This window comes from Musca autumnalis, unplaced genomic scaffold (genome assembly GCF_047663935.1).
Source record: "Musca autumnalis isolate F117 unplaced genomic scaffold, ASM4766393v1 scaffold_3, whole genome shotgun sequence".
Taxonomy (NCBI): Eukaryota; Metazoa; Arthropoda; class Insecta; order Diptera; family Muscidae; genus Musca; species Musca autumnalis.
Window position 1 is genome coordinate 81,117,509 of NW_027411866.1, and position 23,714 is coordinate 81,141,222.

General features: G+C 34.9%; 1 protein-coding gene across 3 annotated transcripts; it reads left to right on the forward strand.

Annotated features, from left to right (window-relative positions):
* The first annotated feature begins 2,663 nt into the window (after positions 1-2,663).
* Positions 2,664-8,545, forward strand: LOC141399268 (uncharacterized). Of its 3 annotated transcripts, none has more exons than XR_012411805.1 (3): positions 2,664-3,233; positions 8,101-8,303; positions 8,432-8,545. XR_012411805.1 is itself a non-coding variant. In XM_073977738.1 (2 exons), exons 1-2 carry the CDS (start codon positions 2,921-2,923, stop codon positions 8,187-8,189), a joined length of 402 nt encoding a protein of 133 aa, XP_073833839.1. In that variant the 5' UTR covers positions 2,664-2,920; the 3' UTR covers positions 8,190-8,538. The 3 variants fall into 3 exon arrangements, 1 of the variants encoding a protein (XP_073833839.1); XR_012411803.1 differs by having other exon boundaries at positions 8,101-8,282; positions 8,432-8,541; XM_073977738.1 differs by having other exon boundaries at positions 8,101-8,538.
* The last annotated feature ends 15,169 nt before the right edge of the window (positions 8,546-23,714 follow it).

The following is a 23,714-nucleotide window of genomic DNA, read 5'->3' on the forward strand; positions in this document are numbered from 1 at the left end:
TTCTCCGCCAAAAATTGTGGCCTAGGTCTAGGTTTCGGTATATCCCTCATATTACGGTACCTTCCGATTTCAGGTATTTTGATGATTGTATCAACATTTTCGGCCCAAATTTGTTGTAATTTGCCATTTGGAGTTCTCAATGATCAAAAACCTTCTGCGCGAAAAATTGTGGTCTTAGCTCCAGGTTTCGGTATAGCTCTCATACTCGTATTACGGTACCTCCCTATTTCAGTTATTCGGTGCGACCGAACTTTACATTTTGATTTATTTTTCATATTATATGTAGCATCACACACATATCAAAAATATACAAATGTAAAAAAATACAAAACAAAAATGTCTAAATCTTTAAAGAAAAAAGAAACCAAAACAAACAATTAAAACACAAAACAAAGAAGAAATTGAGATTACAGTAATACTGCATATTCACTGAAACGACCAGATGCATCATCAGAATTTTTAATGTCACACACGAAAATGCAAATACATGCAGCTGGAACCAAATTGTTTGTAAACTTTATCCTTTTAATTTTGAGTTACATGCCTTGTAAAACGTCACAATCTTACTGATGTTTATACCCTACACCACCTTGTGGTAAGGGGTATTGTGTCTTTGTGCATTAGTTTGTAACATGCAAAAGGAAACGAGATAGACCCATAGTTCCTTTTAGGGATATACATAGAATCACTTTCTGAGTCGATTTACGCATGTCCGTCTGTCTGTCCGTCTGACCGTCTGTCCATGTATTTTTGTAAACAAAGTACAGGTCGCATTTATTGTCCGATTCGCATGAAAATTGGGGAAGATAGTTTTTTTGGCCAAAGGACGAACGCTAATTATTTTGGTAAAAATCGGTTAAGATTTGGATATAGCCCCCATACATATTTTAGCCCGATTTAAGGAATTTGGTGCACGAAACAAGTTATATATGTCCGATTTCAATTAAATTTGGAATGTGCGACGGTATTTATTCTAGAAATAAGTGTGCCAAATTATATAGAAATCGGGTCAAATTTGGCTATAGCTCCTATATGTATTATCGGCCGATTTTAGGTATTTGATGCACGAAACGCGCTATATATGTACGAATTCAATAAAATTTGGAATTTTTGCCGGGAATTGGCCTAGAAATAAGTGTGCCAAATTATATCGAAATCGGTTCAAATTTGGATATAGCTCTCATATATATTTTAGGCAGATTTGAGGTATTTGATGCACGAAACGCGCTATATATGTCCAATTTTGATGAAATTTGGAATGTGTGACGGTGGTTAGTCTAGAAATAACTGTAGCAAATCATATCGAAATCGGTTCAGTTTTGGATATAGCTCCCATATATATTTTCGTCCGATTTGAGGTATTTGATGCACGAAACACGCTATATATGTCCAATTTTGATGAAACTTGGAATGTGTGACGGTGGTTATTCTAGAAATAACTGTAGCAAATTATATCAAAATCTGTTCTGATTTGTATTTAGCTTCCATATATATTTTACATATTCACAGTGGTGTAGGGTATTATATAGTCGGCCCCGCCCGACTTTGATCCTTTCCTTACTGGTTTTAAGATATCGTACGTAAATGTCAACTTCTTCTGTTTTGTTTTGTTAAATACCGTTATAAATTACAAAAACAGTTCTGGAATATTAAAATATGATATGTTTAGAGACAATTTGCTGAATTGTCACAGATATTTGCTGATATCGATTTTTCGATTTTTGTCGCAGGTTGGGACCAGTGTGCAGTGGACCAATAGGGCCCACTTTTTAATAAGCAAATGATATGGTTATCGGCTATGTTCTGAGACACACTTCACTTCTCACTTCACGCATCAAGCAATTTGTTCACCCCATTTACGCTTATTTATTATTCGAGTATTTTATGGACGGACTAGGGTATACTCTTCTTTTTAAATACCCTAATTAATCTTAGCCCTAAACATATTTCCATAAATTAGGAGTAAATGGAGTGAACAAAATGCTTCAGGTATGAAGTGAGAGGTGAAGTGTGTCTCAGAACATACCCGTATATTACAAATGACAGAAATTATACACATCCAGTGACATATCGTCGGTGTCATGCTTAAGTGTTCCATACACCATTTTTGACATTTAGAGATAAAGGTACCATACTAGAGTTTAAACCATGCTCTTTCAGATTTTTTAATCGGTTTTCTTCTATCTCCTATATTTTGAGATACTCAGATGTCAATACACTGCCGCTCACTTGAATAGAAACCCCCTGCAAAAGTTTTTCAACCTCCATTTTTTCCGAATTATAAAAGATATGAAGTTTTTAAGTTTTATTATATTTTGCTTCGTGTGTTTGGAGTAAACTTAGTCATTCATTTGCATTCAAATCCAATTTGTATAAGAATTAAGGTAAGGTCACATTAGGCAAATATTTGGTACAAATTCGTTTTCCCATATTTTCCCAAACAAATGTGAATTTCATACAAAATTTTATTTGTGTTCACATTACAGGCAAATATTTGACACATTTTGTTTGTTCAAACAGTGACAAATTTCGAAATGGGCAAACATGTTTGCCGTGTGTTCACATTTGAAAAGATATTTTCACCCAGAAATTGTTTGAGCAAACTGGCAGCAAATATAAAATTATTTGGCCGAGAAAAATAGACATTCCTGGTTGAGCTATCATAGAGAACGAACTTAAGTGTGCATTAAGAATAAAGTGAAGCGACAAAGAATAAGTGCAAAGTGCTGTGGCAAAACTGGTGTTTGCCCTTTTGATTTTTGGCTGGCCACAAAGGCAATATGTTGTGCAGCGGAAAGCTTTTTGGTAATTCCTTTACCAATTGTAAATTATTTCTTTTGGATTTTGGAGAAGTGTTGTGAGTTTTTATTGGCGAATAAGTGCGATTTTGCTGAAAATAAGTTTAGAGGTTATAAGCGCCATGGCATCTGTACCTCACACAGATGGCCAAGATGTCAACGTAGAAATGCTTGATGGTGTGGTTAAGAAGTTGCAGTGCAGAAAGGAAGTTCTACGTGACAAATTGAAAAAAATGAGAACAGCAAAAAATGTTGATGGCGGTGGCGATATCAATACAAATTTAAGTGATGGTGTAGGCACGAAAAGGCCGGTAAAAGAAAATGGCGATCGAAAAAATGCTGACAATGCTGCAAGTAGGGGCGCAGAAGCAAATGCAGATGTGAAGAAGAGGCGGTTCAACGACGAGGTTGTGTTGTACACAACGGATTATAGGGGTAAGTCTATGGTTTTGGTAGATACTAGTGAGGTGGACAATGTAAAGAATAAGCGCGTACGAAACGGCTTATACTTTATTGAAAAAATTAAAGACATTAAATCCAAAGAATTGGAGAAGATGGTGCGGGTTGAGGCCATTGGTGTTACCTTGTATAAGGTTACCTTTGAAGATGTCACCTCAGCCAACGACTTTGTACAAAATGAGAAATTGAAGGAGAAGAAGATGAGAGCATTTATTCCGAGGAACTTTGTGGAAACCTATGGGGTTATAAGAAACGTACCACTCTCGTTCTCTGAGGAAGAGCTTCTTAAGGGTATTGTCTCAGATAGGAAGGTGGCCTCGGTAAGAAGATTTTCAAGGAGAAGTGAAGAAGGAGCTGAATTCATACCAACGGAAACTGTGAAAGTGGGTTTTTACGGGGATGATCATCCCTCTTGGGTCGTGTTTAATTACACAGTCTTGGTTGTAAATACATATTATCCTGCCATTCGCTAATGTTTCAATTGTGGAAGGTTAGGACACACTAAAATGGGCTGCAGGTCGAACACAAGTTGCCTCAAGTGCGGTGACAACAACTGTGAAGGAAGTTGCAATGAGAAAAAGTGTATTCTGTGCAATGGAAAGGATCATACCTGCAAGGATAGCAAAAAATGTCCAATGTGGGAGAAAGAGGTGGCGACTAATAAGATCATGACTCGCAAGAAGCTCTCTAAGAGAGAGGTGCTTGACATGTATAACAATCAGAATCGCTTTGACATACTGTGGGATGACACTAACTTCCCTTCTCTCCCGGCAGGTCGAAAAGAGAACCATGGTGGATCTAGACAACCCAAAGAAAGAACAATGGATGATGAGATCAACGAGATGATGACACCTTTTACATACAGCTCGGTGTCGAAGAAACCAAAGAAACCCTACGTTCACAAGCCTGGGGTAAAAATGCATAACAGAATGTTCGATGAATGTGGGAGAAAGAGGTGGCGACTAATAAGATCATGACTCGCAAGAAGCTCTCTAAGAGAGAGGTGCTTGACATGTATAACAATCAGAATCGCTTTGACATACTGTGGGATGACACTAACTTCCCTTCTCTCCCGGCAGGTCGAAAAGAGAACCATGGTGGATCTAGACAACCCAAAGAAAGAACAATGGATGATGAGATCAACGAGATGATGACACCTTTTACATACAGCTCGGTGTCGAAGAAACCAAAGAAACCCTACGTTCACAAGCCTGGGGTAAAAATGCATAACAGAATGTTCGATGAAACAGTGCCATCAGCTCCGGTCTTCCCCAAGGAAGATCAAAAAACAACGGAATTGGAAAAAATCACTAAAGAACTTTTAAAGTTCATGACGGACTTTTTCAATAAAGCAGAAAATAAAGTAGCCATGGAGGCTATGGGCCATTTTCACAAAAGGATTCAAAAATGTGGTATAACTTTGGAAGGAGAAGAGAAAGGAGAACTGAAAAATAATCATGATGATGGATGTTTTCAAGGTTTTTCAGATTAATATCCAGTCTTTTAAACGAAATCGAAATTTTATAGAATTCTATTTAAACAAATATGCGTATGATGTTGTCTTTCTGTCCGAAATTTTTTCGGAGGACAGAAGACAAAACATCAAATTGATCAATTTTAATTTAATACAAAAATTTAGGTCTGATGGTTATGGAGGAGTGAAGGCTCTAGGAGACTTGGCTTTGGAGCCTGATTTAAATGCAATTGAGGAGGCGATAAAGGAAGAGGTTGAAGCGGCCACCAGTGATTTAAAAGCTGGCTGGGTGCCGAAATATTGGTGGAAAGAGGAGTTGAAGGTGGCTCATAGAAGACAACTAGCTGCGGTGAAAAAAGCCAGAAAATATCCCAGCTATGTAAACCTGGAAAGAGCAAGAATAGAAGTTGAATCATGGAAAAAGATGGTGGAAACAGCTAAGGCTGAAAGTTTCCAACGGAAAATAGAGGAAATAAACAGGAATTCAAACACGAGAGAGGCATGGAGGTTTTTAAACAATGTCCGCAAAAGAGAATCTGGAGTTATAAGCAACTGGAACAATGAGAACAACATGGCATATTTGCAGTATCTGAAAGATCAGGTTCCGAGTGATGGGGTCGTCAATAGTGAGGAGATTGAAGATGTGGAAAGTGAAGAAGTGATTACTTTTGATTTCGATCACTTTGAGAGAGTCCTTGATAGGAAAAAGAAAGGCTCTGCCGGTGGTGAAGACAAGATTACATATGAAATGCTTAAAGCGCTTCCAGGACTGTCTAAAAGGGCAATTCTTACAGCTTTGTACAATGTCTTTATTGACAACAGCATTAAGGATGTTGGAGAGTAATTAAAATACAGTCGAAATCGCTTATAACGTCGTCGTTTATAACGTCATATCGGTTATAACGACCATACCCAAAAGTCCCAAATCTCTGGGGCCCTTTATAGCCCTATCGCTTATAACGACATATCGGTTATAGCGACGAATTCCGTCGGTCCCTTGACCGACGTTATAAGCGATTTCGACTGTAGTTCCAATACCGAAACCAAACAAAGACTTGAACGTGATTTCTAACTACAGACCGATCTCTTTGATCTCTGTCTTCATCAAATGCATTAATCTCATGTTGAAGGACATGATTAATGATTTCTTCGACAAAAACAACATCATTCCCATGAGAAGTTTTGCTTATCGCAAACATCTATCCACATCTACATGTTTGAATGAGTTTTTACATAGAGTTGCTTTACTAAAAGCAAACAACTATAAAGTTTTGGTACTGTCTCTTGACATAAGCAACGCCTACAATTGCGTAAGAGTTGACATCATGGCAAAAATATTGAATGATTATGGATTCAATACACAGATATCCAAGTGGATTATCAACTTTCTGTCTAAGAGAATTCTAAGATTAGGATCTAGTGAAGTAGAGGTAACAAATGGTATCCCGAAGTGCAGTTGTCTGTCTCCTATTCTGTTCAATTTATATACAACAAAGCTTCATTCATTGGAGGACAACAAAACGATGATATTCCAATATGCGGATGATTTCCTGATAATGGTATATGATAAAGACTTTGATGGAGCTAAGGAGCACTTGCAAAGGAAAGTATGCGCATTCCAAAGAATGTGTGGAACCTTAAACCTATATTTTAATCCGATAAAATCTAATTCAGTATACTTCGCTAAAAACAGCATAAAGCAAATATCATTAAGCATTAATGGCTATCAAATAGAACAAGTTAAAAAACTGAAATTTTTGGGAAGGATTATCACAAATTCCATGACGGTCAAGGACCATTATGAATATATCAGTGAGGAAGTTAAGAATAGGATAAACCTTTTGAAATGTCTTACATCTATTAAAGGAGGCTCACATCCAAAAACATCACTGAATACATTCAAGAGCTTTGTAAGGTCGAAGGTTGAATATAGCAGAACCACAACGGCCAATTCACCAGAATATGTAAATAAAAAGGTAGAGAGACTGCAAAATGAGATGTTAAGAAGAAGTCTGGGAGTCCCAAGATCGGCTCCCATCCACTCCAGGTATGTCCTTGCGGGAGAGTTGCCACCCAAATACAGAGCCCAAATGCTGACGGCCAAAGAAATCATGAAAATTGCGGTGAATAATGAAAGATTGTATGACATTATAGCGGATAATCCACGTGTAAAATCAAGTTACAGTGTTACTTATTATGAATTTGCGGATATTTTTGAGAAGACTAAGTTTATCCCCTATTCCAGGTCCGAGAATATGAGGACCAGAACGAATATCTTACCATGTACAAAGAAAAATATGTCTACTGAGATGATCATGGCTGCCTTCAATTACGAACTACATTACTATAGACAGCATAATTTTGTTGTTTTTGCGACGGATGCGTCAGTTGGGGAGGTTGCCACGGGATGTGGAGTGCTCAACTATACAAAGGATCAACGATTTCTCTACAATTTGAATATTAAATCTTTGTCTACATTCGGCGAGCTTTATGCAATCAAAAAGGCGCTTGATATTGCAGTCGAGGATGGGTATGACAAGTGCGTCATATTTACAGACAGCCTTGCGGCCTGTAAGGCTTTAGGCTCTGTGGAGAATGACAATTTTTTAGTTGCTGAGTGTCATAACATTTTGAGAGAATCGTGTCTGGAGAGATGTCATGTGGTCTGGACCCCAGGTCATAGGACCTGCAGACGCCAAGCTTCTCAACAGGCTGCTAATTGGCCACACCTACAACAAGGTATATCTACAACGCATTGGTGCCTGTGAAAGTAACGCATGTGAGGTATGTGCTGTGCCAGAGAGTGCTGAGCACATGATCTTTAACTGTACAAAACACACTACCCTGAGAAACAAATATCCCCAACTATTTTCACAGCACTGCAGTTTTAAAACACTTCTTAAAACCAAAAATGCTGAACTTATAAGAGACATCATTGATTTCATCAGAAAAGCAAAAATAAACCTGTGATTCATCATACCCTTTCCTATCCTGTGATACCCATTCTGTGATATTTACACCCTAGTACTTTAACCTAAAACCTACACCCTAACATGTATCCTTATATCTACATCTTAAAATCTACACATAAAAAGCATGCCTTGAAACCTATACCATTAAACCTACACCTTAAAACCTACACCTTAAAACCTACACCTAAAAATCTATACCTTGAAACCTATACTTAAAAACCTGCACCTCATTACTTACCCTTATACCTACACCCTTAAACATACATCGTAGTATTTGGTACTACAACACACACTGTGATATTTGTATTTAATTTTTCCAACCTGACGAGGAACTATACTTATAATAATTTCCGATCCCCTTCCCCCATTTGGCCCATTTTTATATCTTTCTCAACAGCCAACTGTAAGAACGACAGAATTACATGGACTGGTGTCCTTTCGCTTTTGGATGAGTGTTTTGACTGCTTATGTCATTCTCACTGTTAACTGTGCACTAATTTGTCTGCAACTTATTCTACTGTCTGGAGTACAAATTGGGACCTGGTCACACTTGGTAATCTCTCACTCAACCAGGATTTCGTGAGTTGTACAAAATAAAACGTATATTTTTAACTTTATGTTTACACATTTTCACAACTGTGATGTCGCAACTAAAGTACATTTGTACTTTTCTTTTTAAGTTTATCGCTGCTATTTGTTATATAAGTGGATGGATTGCCGCTCACCAGTGGATCGTCAAATACTATTTGGAATACAACCGTATATTGGAAAATAGCCTGGCTATTGCATCTAAGGATCGCCAATTTTAATTGTTGTCTCTTCGTGACATATCGAAAGGGGCGCCCGAGTTCAAAAAAAAAAAAAAAGAGAAAAATAGAGAGGGAAAAAGAGAGAAATAATAAAAATTGCGTTGTGTTTTTTTTTTGTTGTGGAGAAGGCAAATCAAAGACCACCTGTTTGGCAATGAGTGCCTTCCCAGCCAGCAATTGGGAGTGAGTGAGTCACTTCCACTATCAGAAGTAATCGCTTTCTGAACTTCTATTCTAGAAAATAGCGATCCTTTATCATTTTACAATAACAATTGCATTGCTGTCCCTTTTTGAACTTCTTGAATAACTACCTAGTGTCAGAAAAGGAGATCGAAATTCTATTATTGCTTTTTTACACTAACAATGCTACTACTTACGACTATCGCGTGGGCAGACACATTTTCTGGTCAATGCAGACACTTTGATTGTTTACGTTCATTTAAGGCGGGTACAACCTTGAACTAATATAAGAAATTATTCTATCCGATGTTTATATGGTGCGGTGGTGCAGTGGTTAGCATGTTTGCTTTGCATTCTTAACGTCATGGGTTTGATTCCTAGGCCAGGCAATATCACATTTTTAAAATTACAACATTAATGTAGACGACAATTTCAACTAAGAATAGTTCTTTAAAACCTTGGGTAAAAAGAAAAAAAAAAAGAAAAAAAAACAAAATAAATAAAATTTTTTTTCGTCACAACCAATTTTATCGCTAAAAGCACTTCTAGGAAGTCTCGAAAGCGACATTTACAAGTAGTGTCGTGGGCGTGGTTCATTTCTTCCCGAACGGTGTGTCTACTTCAATTAGAACGCGAGATCGCGGATGTGCATTTCTATCGCCTGGGAGTGACTACTTCGGGTAATGGGCGATAAAAAATGCTTGCTGGGTTGTCGGAATGAGTTCATTTGTGTATTGTTGCGAATGTATGTGAAGTATGCCACATTGACATTGTGCCTTGGAAAATTATTTTTATAAACAGCTTTCAATTTAGTTTATTATGAATTCATAGCTATTTGTATTTAAATGCTGTCAACGTAGTATTTCAACCAAAAGGGTGAATACAGTTTACCATGAAAACGTTTTCTATTAATGAAAATAATACACAGGATATCAAGATAATGTTTTTAAACATAGAAAACGAAGTTTTTTTTGTGTTGACTTATGAAAATTTAATTTTTTATAAAAAAATCGCGCTTTTTGTAAAAGTAGTTGGTGAAGTTTGTGAAGATAATATTGGGCGTATAAATAAAAATCCATGTATAACAATAATAACCAAATGAAAAACAGTGTCAAATTCAATATGCGGTACTTTGTTTAGCTTCTTCAAAATTTTTCGAAAAAATTGATATTTTACCGCAGCTATTTACTTTTTGCCACGGTAATATTTTTAAAAGAAAGAAGGATTTTTTGTACTAATTTATTAAAGTTGACAGATAATCGGGATTAAAACGTCGGTTTTTGTTTTCAATACAGTATTGAATGTATAAATAACAAAACTAAATCCGCGTAGCGGTACAATTATAACCACTACCAATAATTACGTCACAATTACTATTGTAATGTATGCCAATACGTCTAATAATTTCTGAGATTTTGCGTTTTGCTAAAACCCACCATTTTTGATGCGCATCCGGTTTCAGTAGGACCCATCAAAAATATGATATTGTCAAAATACATTTTTGCCGATTTTCGTATTTCTAAGGTATCTATATCCGCGGTTTTAGTCGATGGATTCGATAGCGGAAGGTCTCATTAGATCCGTCGCGTAAAAAAACTAAATTCACGCGGGGTACAAAGGAAATTAAATGGCACTTGTAAATTTTAAACCCAAAAAATAGGTTTTTTGAAAACAGATATGCATTAAACGACGTAAAATCACGAGTTCTATAATCCTATTATGAGTTTTAAAAGTTATCTTGTTGCGCGTCCGAGTTATTAAAAAAATTCAAAAAACCCCGAAATTACGGTTTCAAATTGTCAGCATCAATTTTAGGTGGATGCAGTGGATATATCGAAAAATGATACACTAGTATCATATTGCCCATGAAGTATTCTTTGAGTCTTTCTTTGGGCATATGTCTATAAAATGTAAGGTTAAGCCAGAAATCAGAAGGGAGCATAAAAAACTTGTTGGCTTCAACCCATTTTTAGCTATTTTTCTACATTGATGCCAACACAGCTTCCACGTAAATTAATTTTAATGGTCGACCTTATGGGATTCCTCCTAAAACACTTCATTTTATAGATTTTCAATCATACTATATAGAATATGTTAACAGTTCGCGAATTCTGAATGGGTGAAACTCGGATTCATCGATTGCAAAACATTTTTGGTTTTCGCCATATACATATACGAGTACACATATACAAATCCCTCACCTCCCACTTATTTATTTCTTTATTCACTTATTATTGACTTCGTATTATACATTTACAAGAAATTTCGTCATTTTATGGTCATAATGTCCCTTTTTAATATGTGACAACAATGTATTTCAGCAGATGTTTGCTCTTGTTTGCTCTTACAAACAAATTGTAAGACCAAATAAATGTTTGTTAAAAAAGTAGGAAAATATTTGCTGAACGGTGTTCACATTAAAAGCAATTTGGTTAAATTTTTGTTTGCTTCCAAATAGTTTTGTCTTCCCAAAATCAGCTGTTTTCTTGTTTGCCTTTGAAAAATATTTGCTGGTCAATTTGTAGCAAAAAAATATTTGTCACATTTGAGCAAATATTTTCCTAATGTGACCTTACCTTTATGCAAGGAAAACAAAATAAAGTCAAAAATTGAAGTAAAAAATTTGGCTCATTTGAATAGAACCCCCCTTTAAAACTTGGGAATACAGAAAGATTGTATTAGAATATCGATGCATATTCACTCTATAAAGAAAACAAAGAACTTTTAGTAATATTTAGAAAAAGTTTATCCCTCGTGATTAAGGATACACGCGCATATGCTGCTTTGGCAAGGATTATTTAAATAATCAGGTGTGTTGCCTAACAAAGCTTACTTTTTTCTTTCAACAACTTTATTTTTGGAAGCGTAATGTATCCTTTAGTCGTATATTTTACGCATAAGTCATTCCCATAAATTTTAGAGAATATTTACCACTGTAGAATATGACGGCCCCTCCAGGATATCCGCATTTATTTTCAAAAATTTAATTTTTGATGACTCGAAGTGTACTGTCTTTTTGATCCATATCCATAAAGCCTGGAGTACGGAACAAAACAACTTTTAAATTTTTTGTTCCATATTCATGCCGTGTGGCTTATGGAACAAAAAGAGACAAGGGCGTAGCCAGGATCAAATGCAGTGGGGGGGTCAACTTATTTTTTTTTTTTTTTTTTGGTGATGTGTACAGTTTTTAAACCCTTTATTTAGGTACATACCTAATGAAAAAACAAGTAAAAAGCTTCCACATTAAAATATTCAGAATTTATGTGGAATATTTATATTTTCTTTCCGTTATGAAAGTTCTTGGCGGTATCGTTTTTTAGGGGTATCCAAAACGTGGACCTATGTCTGCAACTATTAGCGGAGAAGTGTTTTGATCACTACGAACACTTAATGCTAAATTGCACCCAATTTAGAGAGAAAATGTAAATAAAAATAAAAATTTTGAATGGGAAAACCAATGTCTGGAGATTGAAAGACTACAAAAACTACACGACGATTTCAACCTCCATCGAAAACTAAAAGAAATTGCCGGTGCATACCGAAAGACGTCATCAAATGTATTGTATAATAAAAGCAACAAACCCTTATTTGACATTGATGAAAAAAAAACTTTATGGAGAGACTACATAAAAGAAGTATTTACGGACGACACCAGATCAATCTTTGAGCAGCACTCCCAGCAACATCTATCAGGAACAGCAATAAGTAGAGCAGAAGTAGAATCTGCAATAAAGTCGCTAAAAGATAAAAAAGCGTGTGGCCCAGATGAGATTCCCTCTGAAATTTTAAAATTAATAAATCATGAAAACATGGATCTCTTAACAGAATTATTCAACAACATATATGATACAGGCATATACCCACAGGAGTGGTTAAAATCGACATTTATTACCATCCCTAAAAAAAGTCACGCTAAATACTGTCACGAGTTCAGACTAATTAGTCTTATGAGCCATGCTCTAAAAATATTCCTTAGAATTATTCATTCAAGAATATATCCGAAATGCGAAAGCGTAATGGGAACGTCTCAGTTCGGCTTCAAAGAAGGCATGGGTACCAGAGAAGCCCTTTTTTCCATAAACACTCTGATACAAAAATGTAGAAACGCCCAAAAAGATGTATTCCTATGTTTCGTTGATTATGAAAAGGCCTTCGACAACGTACTACATGATAAACTGATAAACATTCTTAACTCAATAAATATAGATAAGAAAGAAATACAATGTATAAAGAGTCTATACTGGCACCAGACTGCTCAAATTGAGGTAAACGGAGAAATGACGGAAAGTATACCTATATCCAAAGGAGTCAGGCAAGGGTGTATACTGTCTCCATTGCTTTTCAATATTTATTCAGAACAAATATTTCACGAATCGATCAATAGATTGCGAAATGGCATCCATATAGGCAGTACGGTTTTAAACAACATTAGATATGCTGATGACACAACTCTAATGGCACATAACATATCCCAACTTCAGAACCTTGTGGATACACTCTCAACTTCCAGTGAAAAATATGGCTTAAAAATTAATATCCAGAAGACAAAATTTATGATTATAAGCAAAAAAGAAGAACACAATAACGCCATATTAAAAATACACAATTCAAACATACAGAGAGTTAAGACTTTTAAATATCTTGGAGCTACAATTACCGAACAATGGGACTCCTCGAAGGAAATAAGATGCCGAATAGAGTTGGCGAGAGATGCATTTCTGAAATACAAGCGAGTTTTTACCAGCCATGACGTCAATCTTGAAACGAAGACTCGATTTGTCAAAGCATATGTGTGGTCAGTCCTACTGTACGCAATGGAGGTGTGGACAGTGAAATCTGCCGATATTAAAAAGTTAGAAGCCTTTGAAATATGGATATATCGGCGAATATTAAAAATTCCTTGGACTGCTCATGTTTCAAATGCTGAAGTATTGAGGAAAATGCATTGCGAAAGAGAACTCATCACAGCCATAAAGAGAAGAAAAACTGCTTATTTGGGACATATTATGAGGAATCAAAAATATAAATTATTACAAAATATAACCCGCATAAAAATTGAAGGAAACCCCATTAGAGGAAGAAAAGAGTTAACATGGCTTGATAACATCACGGAATGGACTGGTATTCGAGATGTCACAAATCTATTAAGCATGGCGAGAGACAGAGAGGGATTTGCAGATTTGATAAATAATGTATGAAAACAAATAATGTATATATGATAATTGTAATTAAATTGTATTGGTCGCTAATATTCGGAAAACGAATGTGCAAATAAAGAAGAAGAAGAATGGGAGGTACCCGAAGGACTGGATTTATATCTATATTACATTACGTGTATTTCATGAGTATGTTTTAAATTTGTTTGTCCTCGTGTAATTCTTTGTGTGTGCGAAAAATGACATTTTACATTTGATTTATAATTTTTGCTATATATATGTTTTTTTGCGACATAACCCATAAATGTAAACAAATCCTTTATCAAATCGATTTATTTAAGTTTCTTTAAGAAATTATTTCTTTCAACAAATTTTGCAAATTTCTGCTTTCATCAAAACAAACAAATCAGCTGTTTTCTATTTATTGTACATACAAAAATAGGAAGGGATCTAAAACGAAAAAGTTACACATGGGTGCACACATCATTCTGATAGATGAAATTTTTTGTATGGATCACACTATGTGTACAACATGTAGATGTAAAAAAATGCAAAACATACACATGAGACACACGTAATGTAACATAGCTATTATATGGATTTATATGGACTCTTGTGGTTCGAGCATAGTAATTTCTTAACAGATACATACATATAGCATACCTAGAATATGTTAATAATATGTAATTTAACGTACACACGAAATCGCTTAAAATGACATTGTTTATAACGTAATGTCATGGTGAATTATCCAAAAGATTTGAATCGAAACACACGATAGAAGTTTAGTAGGCCCAAAGAAGACTAAATATGTATTAAATTACTTCCGTTTCTATATGATAAAAATCGGGCGGTACTGTTCTATGAGGGGTAATCCAAAACGTGATCCAGCACTGACACATTTCCGGGGGAAGTTTTGTAGGCCCAAAGAAGTCTCTATACTACTCTTTAATTATTTTTTCGTTCACTCTGGTCCATACTTTGCACATCGTAATATTTCTACGCGACATAGATCGTCCAAACATACTTTACATTTTGATATCACAAACAATTAAGAGGCTGTCTCACTTGTATTGAAAGGAGTGCCAAAAATAGTTCTAATCGAGCTACCGCCTCGAAATTTTAAACATAGTTTTACAACGAAGCAAGATGATAGAAAAAAATTTGAGTGGATGTAGGTCCATCACGGTGTTCTTGAATCATATTTAAATGGAAGGTGCTTACACCTGGGAAGTTTTTGCGGTTTCTGAACATACAATGTTCATAGATGAGAAAAATCAAAAAACAAACAAAAAATCGCCGGAGCGCTTTTTAAATAAATCGCGATTCAAGTTGAAATTTTTAGGGGTTGTTTAGGTTTTTGCGATTTTGCTTGGAAACCGCAAGTCCTATCAAAATGGGAATAAAGAAAATGTTGTAGCTATCAAAATTCTCTACAAGATTGGCCTTATTGATATTTTCGTAGGTTTTACAACTTTTGAGATATAGAAGTTGAAATTGGGACAATTCAAATTCAATTCAATTCTGTATCGTCTCCTTATAAAACAACTAGCTAAACCCGGTGCGCTTCGCTACCCCGACTATGGTAAAATATGAAGCAAAGATATAATTATATTAGCTTTATTCTTAAAAATATTTTAATGCATACATATAGGAGATGTGAAGGCATTCTCTACCCATTCAAGGCTAAATAAATTTAGGTAACTGTTTCCCCTTCGCCCATCCCAGTTAAGAAGTCTCTCAGATATATGATATTTAATAATTTTAGCCTTTGTTAATTCCTCTCCGTGTACTATAATGATGACTTGTACTGCCGATTCAAACTTATATCTAGACCAAATAAAATTTCATTGAACCGATTTCAATATAATTTGGCAAACTTATTTCTAGATCACATTCCGTCACACATTTCATGCTTCACCAAAGTTGGACAGATATAGGGTGTTTGGCGCATCAGATACCTCAAACCGGTCAATATATTCAAATATAAACCGATTCCGATATATTTTGGCACATTTATTTGAAGGTCAACTTCCGTTGCGCATTAAAAAATTTAATTGAAATCGGGCATATACAGCGTGTTTGGAGCTCTAAATACTTGAAATCAGACGAAAATATATATGGGAGCTCTATCCAAATCTGAACCGATTTCGAAATATTTTCGCGCATTTATTTGCAGGCCAACTTCCGTCACACATTCTAAATTTTATTGAAATTGGGCATATGTAGCGACTTTGGAGCACCAGATGCATGAAATCGGACGAAAATATATGAGAGCTATATCCAAATCTAAACCGATTTCTATACACTTTGGTACATTTCGTTGTAGACCAAATTCTGTCACACATTCAAAATTTCTATATCCAAATCTGAACCGATATTCAAATTCAATAATAAAATTGATTTTTAAGAAGGACTTTCTGCCGTAATGACAAAATAAAAGAAATAACAATTACAGACAGCCGGTGAGGGAGCTTTTTTACGCTCATATGTGGTATTTTCGATGTTTGTAAAATACACAACAAATGTATGACCCCAGTATACATATTTTTCCATAAAATGCCAATTCGATTTCCATCAGTCTTCCCGTCCGTTGAAAATTAGGCAAAGCTTTAAAAATTTAGAGCTTTTAATTATTTAAAATTATATAACTCCTTTGGAGTGGTCTGCAAGAAGAACGAAGTCTTTTAAAAGCCGCCAGAAACCAAAGCCTTTCGATAATAGAATAAAAATGTAATTTAATTCAGTAATATTTTTAACAATTAGTTAAGTTAATTATAGTAATACTAAATTGTAGTTGTATGATCGACATTCGACTGTGGATTGGCAGATAAAGGAGAATTTGGGAAATTAGATGTATACTACAATGTTGTAGAAAATTGTCATATTTTCGATATTTTGTTGGTTTTAAGCACATTGTGCAATAGAACATATGCAATTTTGATCTTGGTCTTCGGTCGAGGTACAAACATTTCTTGCTAAAAATGTTCTGCGAAGCATAGAACGACACCGCCCGATAGCGAGACTTTTGAAGTTCAGCCTTTCTAGCATTTCTTACAGAAAAAAAGTTATCTATGTTTTGAGGCACGAAACACGGCAGATTTAACACTGTGCTTTGGGTATTCTTGATCACTTATATACCACTGATTCTGACTCGCGGTACTGGAATCTGACAGAATATGTAAAACAACCACATAAAAGGCATTTTATCATTATTTACAGTCAATGAAACCGGAATGTATATACTTTCTCAAATCATAAACCAAAAATAATTGCTCGAAACCACTAATTAACGTTGACAATTTGTATCTTTCTAATTTCTTCTTAACATTTAATTCTTAACATTTAATAAAATAATTCTTTAGAACTTTCATATATTTATAAAACCGTATATTGCATATCGTCAGCATAAATGCCCGAAGACGGAACCCACAAAACCAAAACTTTATAGGAGAAGCAAAAAACGTTATAAGATAAAAAATGGTTTATAGAATATGAATCTTAGTAGGACGATTTTTTTGTGTATTTTTCAATCATGTTCTAAAGGAAGTATGCAATGAAACCAAAACCGAAAACGCTTGGTTTTGGGATCCTTCATTACAACAACATCTGCAATGTTATCCCATTTTCCGAAATGCCATTTCTTGAATAGGATCGTTATTTGTAAACATATAAGGTTGAAACTTTGCCAGAGCTTGTACTTTAGCTATATGTATCAGATTCCATCGGAAAAACTAATTTCGATTTTCATGTGGGTTGTTTGTCGTAAATTAAGTATTTTTTTAGAATTTTTAAATATTACTTACGCTTTTCGCAAAAAAGTAGAGAATAGGTGGAAATAAATAAGTCGACAACCAAAGCCTCCAACGAAACGCAAGGAAACAATTAACTTTCATAAAAAAATATTTTTGCAAATCTTCGCGGATTTTTCGCGACATCTAAAAAATAAAATATGTCAGATCGTTCCTTGGATAAATATAAACATTTTAAAACAATCGTAAAACAAATCGAATGTAAAGTGGTGGAGTTTTTACATCTTTCAAATATTGATAAAACTAAAACATAAATGTCCATACACACTTTTCGCTAAAAATTTAAAAAAGGTGGAAATAAGCAAGTCAACAACAAAAGCCTCCAACGAAATGTGAGGAAACAATTAACTTTCTTCAAAATATATTTTTGCATATTTTCGCGGATTCTTCGCGATATCTCGAAAATAAAATACGTCAGATCCTTCCTTTGATAAATACGAACATTTTAAGACAAACGCGAAACAAATCGGTTGTAAATTGGTCGAGTTTTTGATTCACGTACGAACGTCATTTGAGTTTTATATAATAGATAAGCATACAATTCAAAATCCGTCCATCCGCAATTTTTAAGATAGAGCTTAGTAAGTTGACATAGAAGTTTTTATGACTCCAAACATCCTGGATTTGGTATTGAAAATAACCTATATCGATTCGGTAACACCCGACTTTTGGTAGTTTGAAGGCCTCATTATGGTATTTTATGGTATTTGTTTTCCTTGGGGGTACATATAAAACTTTCCAACTGAAATTTGTCGGTATACACTGAAAAAATTTTTTTTTTCGTTATATCAATGAACGGGTTTCATTGATTTTGCAATGTTGTAAGTTTCATTCATGCTATGAAAATTTACGTCGTTTAAAATTTAATGATTTTTGCTTTTATTTTATAATTTAAACAGATTTCATTGATGTAATGAAACTTGTTATTTATATAAATTTAAGAGAAATATGTAAGCATTAAAATCTTGCTAAATAGTATGTGTTTAAAAAACTAATTTGCAAACATCTTTAAAAAAAAATGGTAAAAAATTTGATGTATTTGATTTTCTGAAGCAGTTTCATTAAATAATGAAACGGTTTCATTAAATAATGAAATATTTCATAAAGTTATAAAATTAATGAAAAAGTTGCATTAAATACATGAAAGATTTTCATTAAATAATGAAGTCTTATCTATATTATCGGCCTTTTTGTTTGTATTCTTTGGAAATAAGTGAATATATCCAACTAGAGGTTGCTGATCCAACTAGAGTCGAGCCAAAAATACCTCGACTCCGAAACCCTGCTTGTTTCAGCACCTGCAGCTTTCCAAAAAAAAAATAAATAAATAATTAATGTTTAACAAAATTATTTATGACTGTATTAGCAGAATAACAAAAAATTTTCATATTTGGATAAAAATCGTCATTTATCAATTTTTGTCCAAAAAATAACCATAAATCGTCAAATCTGGTATGTGGAGTCTATCAAAACTTGATTGTATAATTGTTTTGTATTTATTGTATGTTGCATTTATATCAAAATAATTACGAAAGTGTATATGAGAATTATTTGCGTCGAAAATACACTTTTGAACATTCAACGCTTTCAACTGGTTGATCTCTAGATGACTTTTTAACTAATTTATAGTTGGTTGTAGAATAATTGCTTTGTAATTGACTATTTTCAAACTGGTTTATAACTAGTTGAAAAGTAGTCTGTTGTCCATCTTTTTAAATTTAAATCTGGTTGATCTGTAGACGACTTTACAACCAATTTGCAGAAAAATGCATTTATAACAAATAATTTTTTCAACCGGTTGAGAAAAGTCCCGCAGGGTTGTTATTCATAGAGATGGTATTTACCGGGTATTTACCCGGTAAATACCCACACGGTGGGTAAATACCGGGTTAATACCCATTTGTGGGTATTTATTTGGGTATTTACTATATTGAATGGCAAATACAACATTTTACACCCTATTCCTAGGTTTAGGTTGTAAATTCGTTTCAAAATGGATAGTTTTACAATACTTTAAACTAGTGGGTAAATACTTGGGTAAATACCCGTGTATTTACCCAAGTGTTGGGTAAAAACTCATTAACTGCCGAACCACTTGACGTAGGCTGACAAAATTTCCCGATTTAAGGTATTTTTTGTCCATTAGCCACATTTTAAAATAATATTGGCTGTAGCTTGGCACAGTGAGTTCTCAATATGTAGAAAATATCCTTGCAAAAATTTGTCAACATAGGTCCTCGTTTTCCAATAGCCCCCATATAAGGGTACCCCGATTTCGAGTATTTACCCAAATGTGGGTAAAAACTCATTAACTGTCGAACCACTTGACGTTAGCTGACAAAATTTGGCTCAAAACTTTCTTATATCAATAGTAATAAAGGTATTGAAAATGGAGTCCCTGGGTCCATGTTTTGATATAGCCCCCATATAGCCGTACCTCCCGATTTAAGGTTTTTTTTTCATCTATTAGCCACATTTTACGATCATACTGATATATATAATATGTATAAAATATCCTTGGAAAAAACTGTCGACGTAGGTCCACGTTTTCTTGTAGCCCCAAAATGGGTTTCTGAAATCGGGAGGTACGGCTATATCAAAAAGTGGACCCAGGGACTCCATTTTCAATACCTTTAATACTATTAATATAAGAAAGTTTTGAGCCAAATTTTGTCAGCCAACGTCAAGTGGTTCGACAGTTAATGAGTTTTTACCCACTTTTGGGTAAATACTCGAAATCGGGGTACCCTTATATGGGGGCTACAGGAAAACGTGGGACTACGTTGACCAATATGTGCAAGGATATATTATACTCCTTGAGGACTCACTGTGCCAAATCACAGCCAATTTGGTTGTAAAATGTGGCTAATAGATGAAAAATACCTTAAATCGGGAGGTACGGCTATATGGGGGTTATACCAAAACATGGACCCTGGGACTCCATTTTCAATACCTTTAATACTATTGATATAAGAAAGCTTTTAGCCAAATTTTGTGAGCCTACGCCAATGGTTCGGCAGATAAAGAGCTTTTACCCAATATTTGGGTAAATACTTGAAATGTACCCATATAATGGGGGCTATAAGAAAGCGTGGATCTACGTTGACAAATTTTTTCAAGGATATTTTCTACATATTGAGAACTCACTGTACCAAATTTCAGCCACTATAATTGTACAATGAGACAAATAGACAAAAATACCTTAAATCGGGAGGTACGGTTATATGGGGGCTATATCAAAACATGGACCCAATGCTAGATATTCTCTTGACATAAGTAAGATTTATGCCAAGTTTTGTCAGCCTACGTCAAGTGGTTCGGCAGTTAAAGAGTTTTTACCCAACATTTGGGTAAATACTCGGAATCGGGGTACCCTTATATGAGGGCTATTAGAAAACGTGGACCTATGTTGACAAATTTTTGCAAGGATATTTTCTACATATTGGGAACTCACTGTGCCAAATTTCAGGCACTATGATTGTACAATGAGGCAAATAGACAAAAAATACCTTAAATCGGGAGGTACGGTTATATGGGGGCTATATCAAAACATGGACCCAGAGACCCCATTTTCAATGCTAGATATTCTCTTGACATAAGATTTGAGCCAAATTTTGTCAGCCTACGTCAAGTGGTTCGGCAGGTAATGAGTTTTTACCCAACATTTGGGTAAATACTCGGGTATTTACCCAAGTATTTACCCACTTGTTTAAAGTATTGTAAAACTATCCATTTTGAATCGATTTCATAACCTAAACCCAGAAATAGGGTCTAAGATGTTGTATTAGCGATTCAATATAGTAAATACCCAAATAAATACCCACAAATGGGTATTTACCCAATTTACCGGGTATTTACCCATTGGGTATTTACCCACTGTCCATCTCTAGTTATTCATTGCATTGTTGTTAGGAAATAAATGCCAGCTGTGGGGTGTGAATGTGTGTATGTTTTTTAACAAACAGAAAACTCGATAAGGCAAAACTACTTTTCTCTTTATTAAACCAACCACCGCTTGGCGCTTGCTTAGCTTCATCAACAGGGTTTCAGCAAAATTGTTTTATTTTGATTTATAACGCCACCAAGTGTGGAAGAACTGAAAAAGTGATTTTGCGTCTTGGGTTTATACCCTACCACTTTGTGGTGGTAAGGGATATTATCCCAGCAAAATAAATTGGAAGTAATGCAATGTAGACTAGTTCTTTCACGGCATGTTTTAATGCAGTTCGAACGGAGTCGTGAAAAAGGCACTACATTCCCCACATTTTAAGCGCATTCAGATGCGATCCAACGAATTACATACTTTCCTCACATTTTAACAGCATCTGGATGCAGTTCAATCGTAAAAAGTCACTCCAATTCCTTACATTTTAACAGCATTTGGATGCGATCCAACGATTGGCATCTATTTCTTACATTTAAATTGCATCCGGATGCAGTTCAAGGAAGTCGTGAAAAAGGCGCTCCGTTCGATGCATTTTACAAGTAGTTGCTTCGTGACCCCTACAAGCAAGCAAGCTAATTTGTTTTACACAAATAATAAATTCTTTATTTATTCTGGGATATTTTGCAATGGCTTGCATTTTATTGCATCATTGTACTGAATAAAAACACATTCCGAAGAGTGCCTTTTAACTCCATCCAAAGCACTGCATCAAAACACGTGCTTTGGAGGCAAACTTTTTGCTGGGATGTCTTAGTGCATTTGTATGTAGCATGCATAATGAAAGGAGATAGACGCATAGTTCCTTTTGGGGATATACATAAAATCACTTTCTGAGTCGATTTATGCATGTCCGTCCGTCCGTCCCCAACGTAAAGGTCGCATTTATTGTCCGATTCAATTGAAAATTGCGGGATATCATTTTTTTAGCCGTAGGAAGAACGCTATTGCTTTTGGTGAAAAGCATATATCCACCACATATATTTTCGACCGATTTTACTTATTTGCTGCACCAAACACGCTGTATATGTCCGATTTCGATGAAATTTGGAACGCGTGACTAAAATAAAGAAATAAATGTGCTAAATTATATCGAAATCGGTTCAGATTTGAATATAGCTCCCATATATATTTTCGGCCGATTTCACGTATTTTCTGCACCAAACACGATATATACGTGCGATTTTTATGAAATTTGGGATGCACCAAACACGATACATATGTCCGATTTTTATGAAATTTGAAATATGTGACCAGGGACGTACGTATGATTTAATTTTGGGGTGTCCAAGTTGACAAAAATCATGAAAGTTACAAATGTTGTGTAGCGTTGCGTAAAGCTAATTTAAAGGTTTTTTTGTTGATTTTATGTATATGCAATATTGATGCAAGATTGGAATTCGGAACAGAGTTGGATGTTTAGAATTGAAGATTAACCATAACAGACCACGTTCAATATAGTCCCCATACAAAAGATTTTAACCAAATTCGCCAACAGAATTATTATTGTGCGAATGATTTTAGGGAAACATTTTGAAGGGGAAGTGCACAAAGGAGTGGACCAATATGACTTACAGTTTGGACGAAATATTGCGAAATCCAAAATTTGGACCAAATCTGTTGATCTGTTCGGGAGTTATAATGCGCTCGAGTCAGACAGACGGACGAACTGGTCTAAATCGACTCCAAATTGTTTGAAGCTGTTTTCGTTAAAAACATATGATAGTCTAGGACCATTAATTCGGTGAGGTACGTTTTTATCGTTAGCCTAACGGCTGAGAGTACAATATAAAATACAAATTACAACAAATTTTAATACCATATGACCAATGTTTGAACATTAATTTCGTTTTCTTCATTATTTTCTACTACTACATAGCAAGAAATTGATATCAAATAGGAATAAAAAATTTTGATTAAGGCAGTAAAATTATTTTCTAATTAGTTTCGAGATATACTCCACGGAAAACGCTTGATATGTTGTACATTTTGTCCAATAGACACAATACTAAACTTGTAATTTTTTTGATTACAGAATGAGTTTAAAGCCTCAAGACCAAAATGGCTGAAATTTGGTACGTAGTCTTCTTTAGAGGTATAAAACTTTT

Excerpts from the sequence above, each read along its gene's own strand:
- LOC141399268 (XM_073977738.1), top strand. The coding sequence starts at position 2,921 with ATGGCATCTGTACCTCACACAGATGGCCAAGATGTCAACGTAGAAATG. Across the intron at positions 3,234-8,100 it reads GTACACAACGGATTATAGGG|CCAACTGTAAGAACGACAGA; the intron begins GTAAGTCTATGG and ends CTTTCTCAACAG.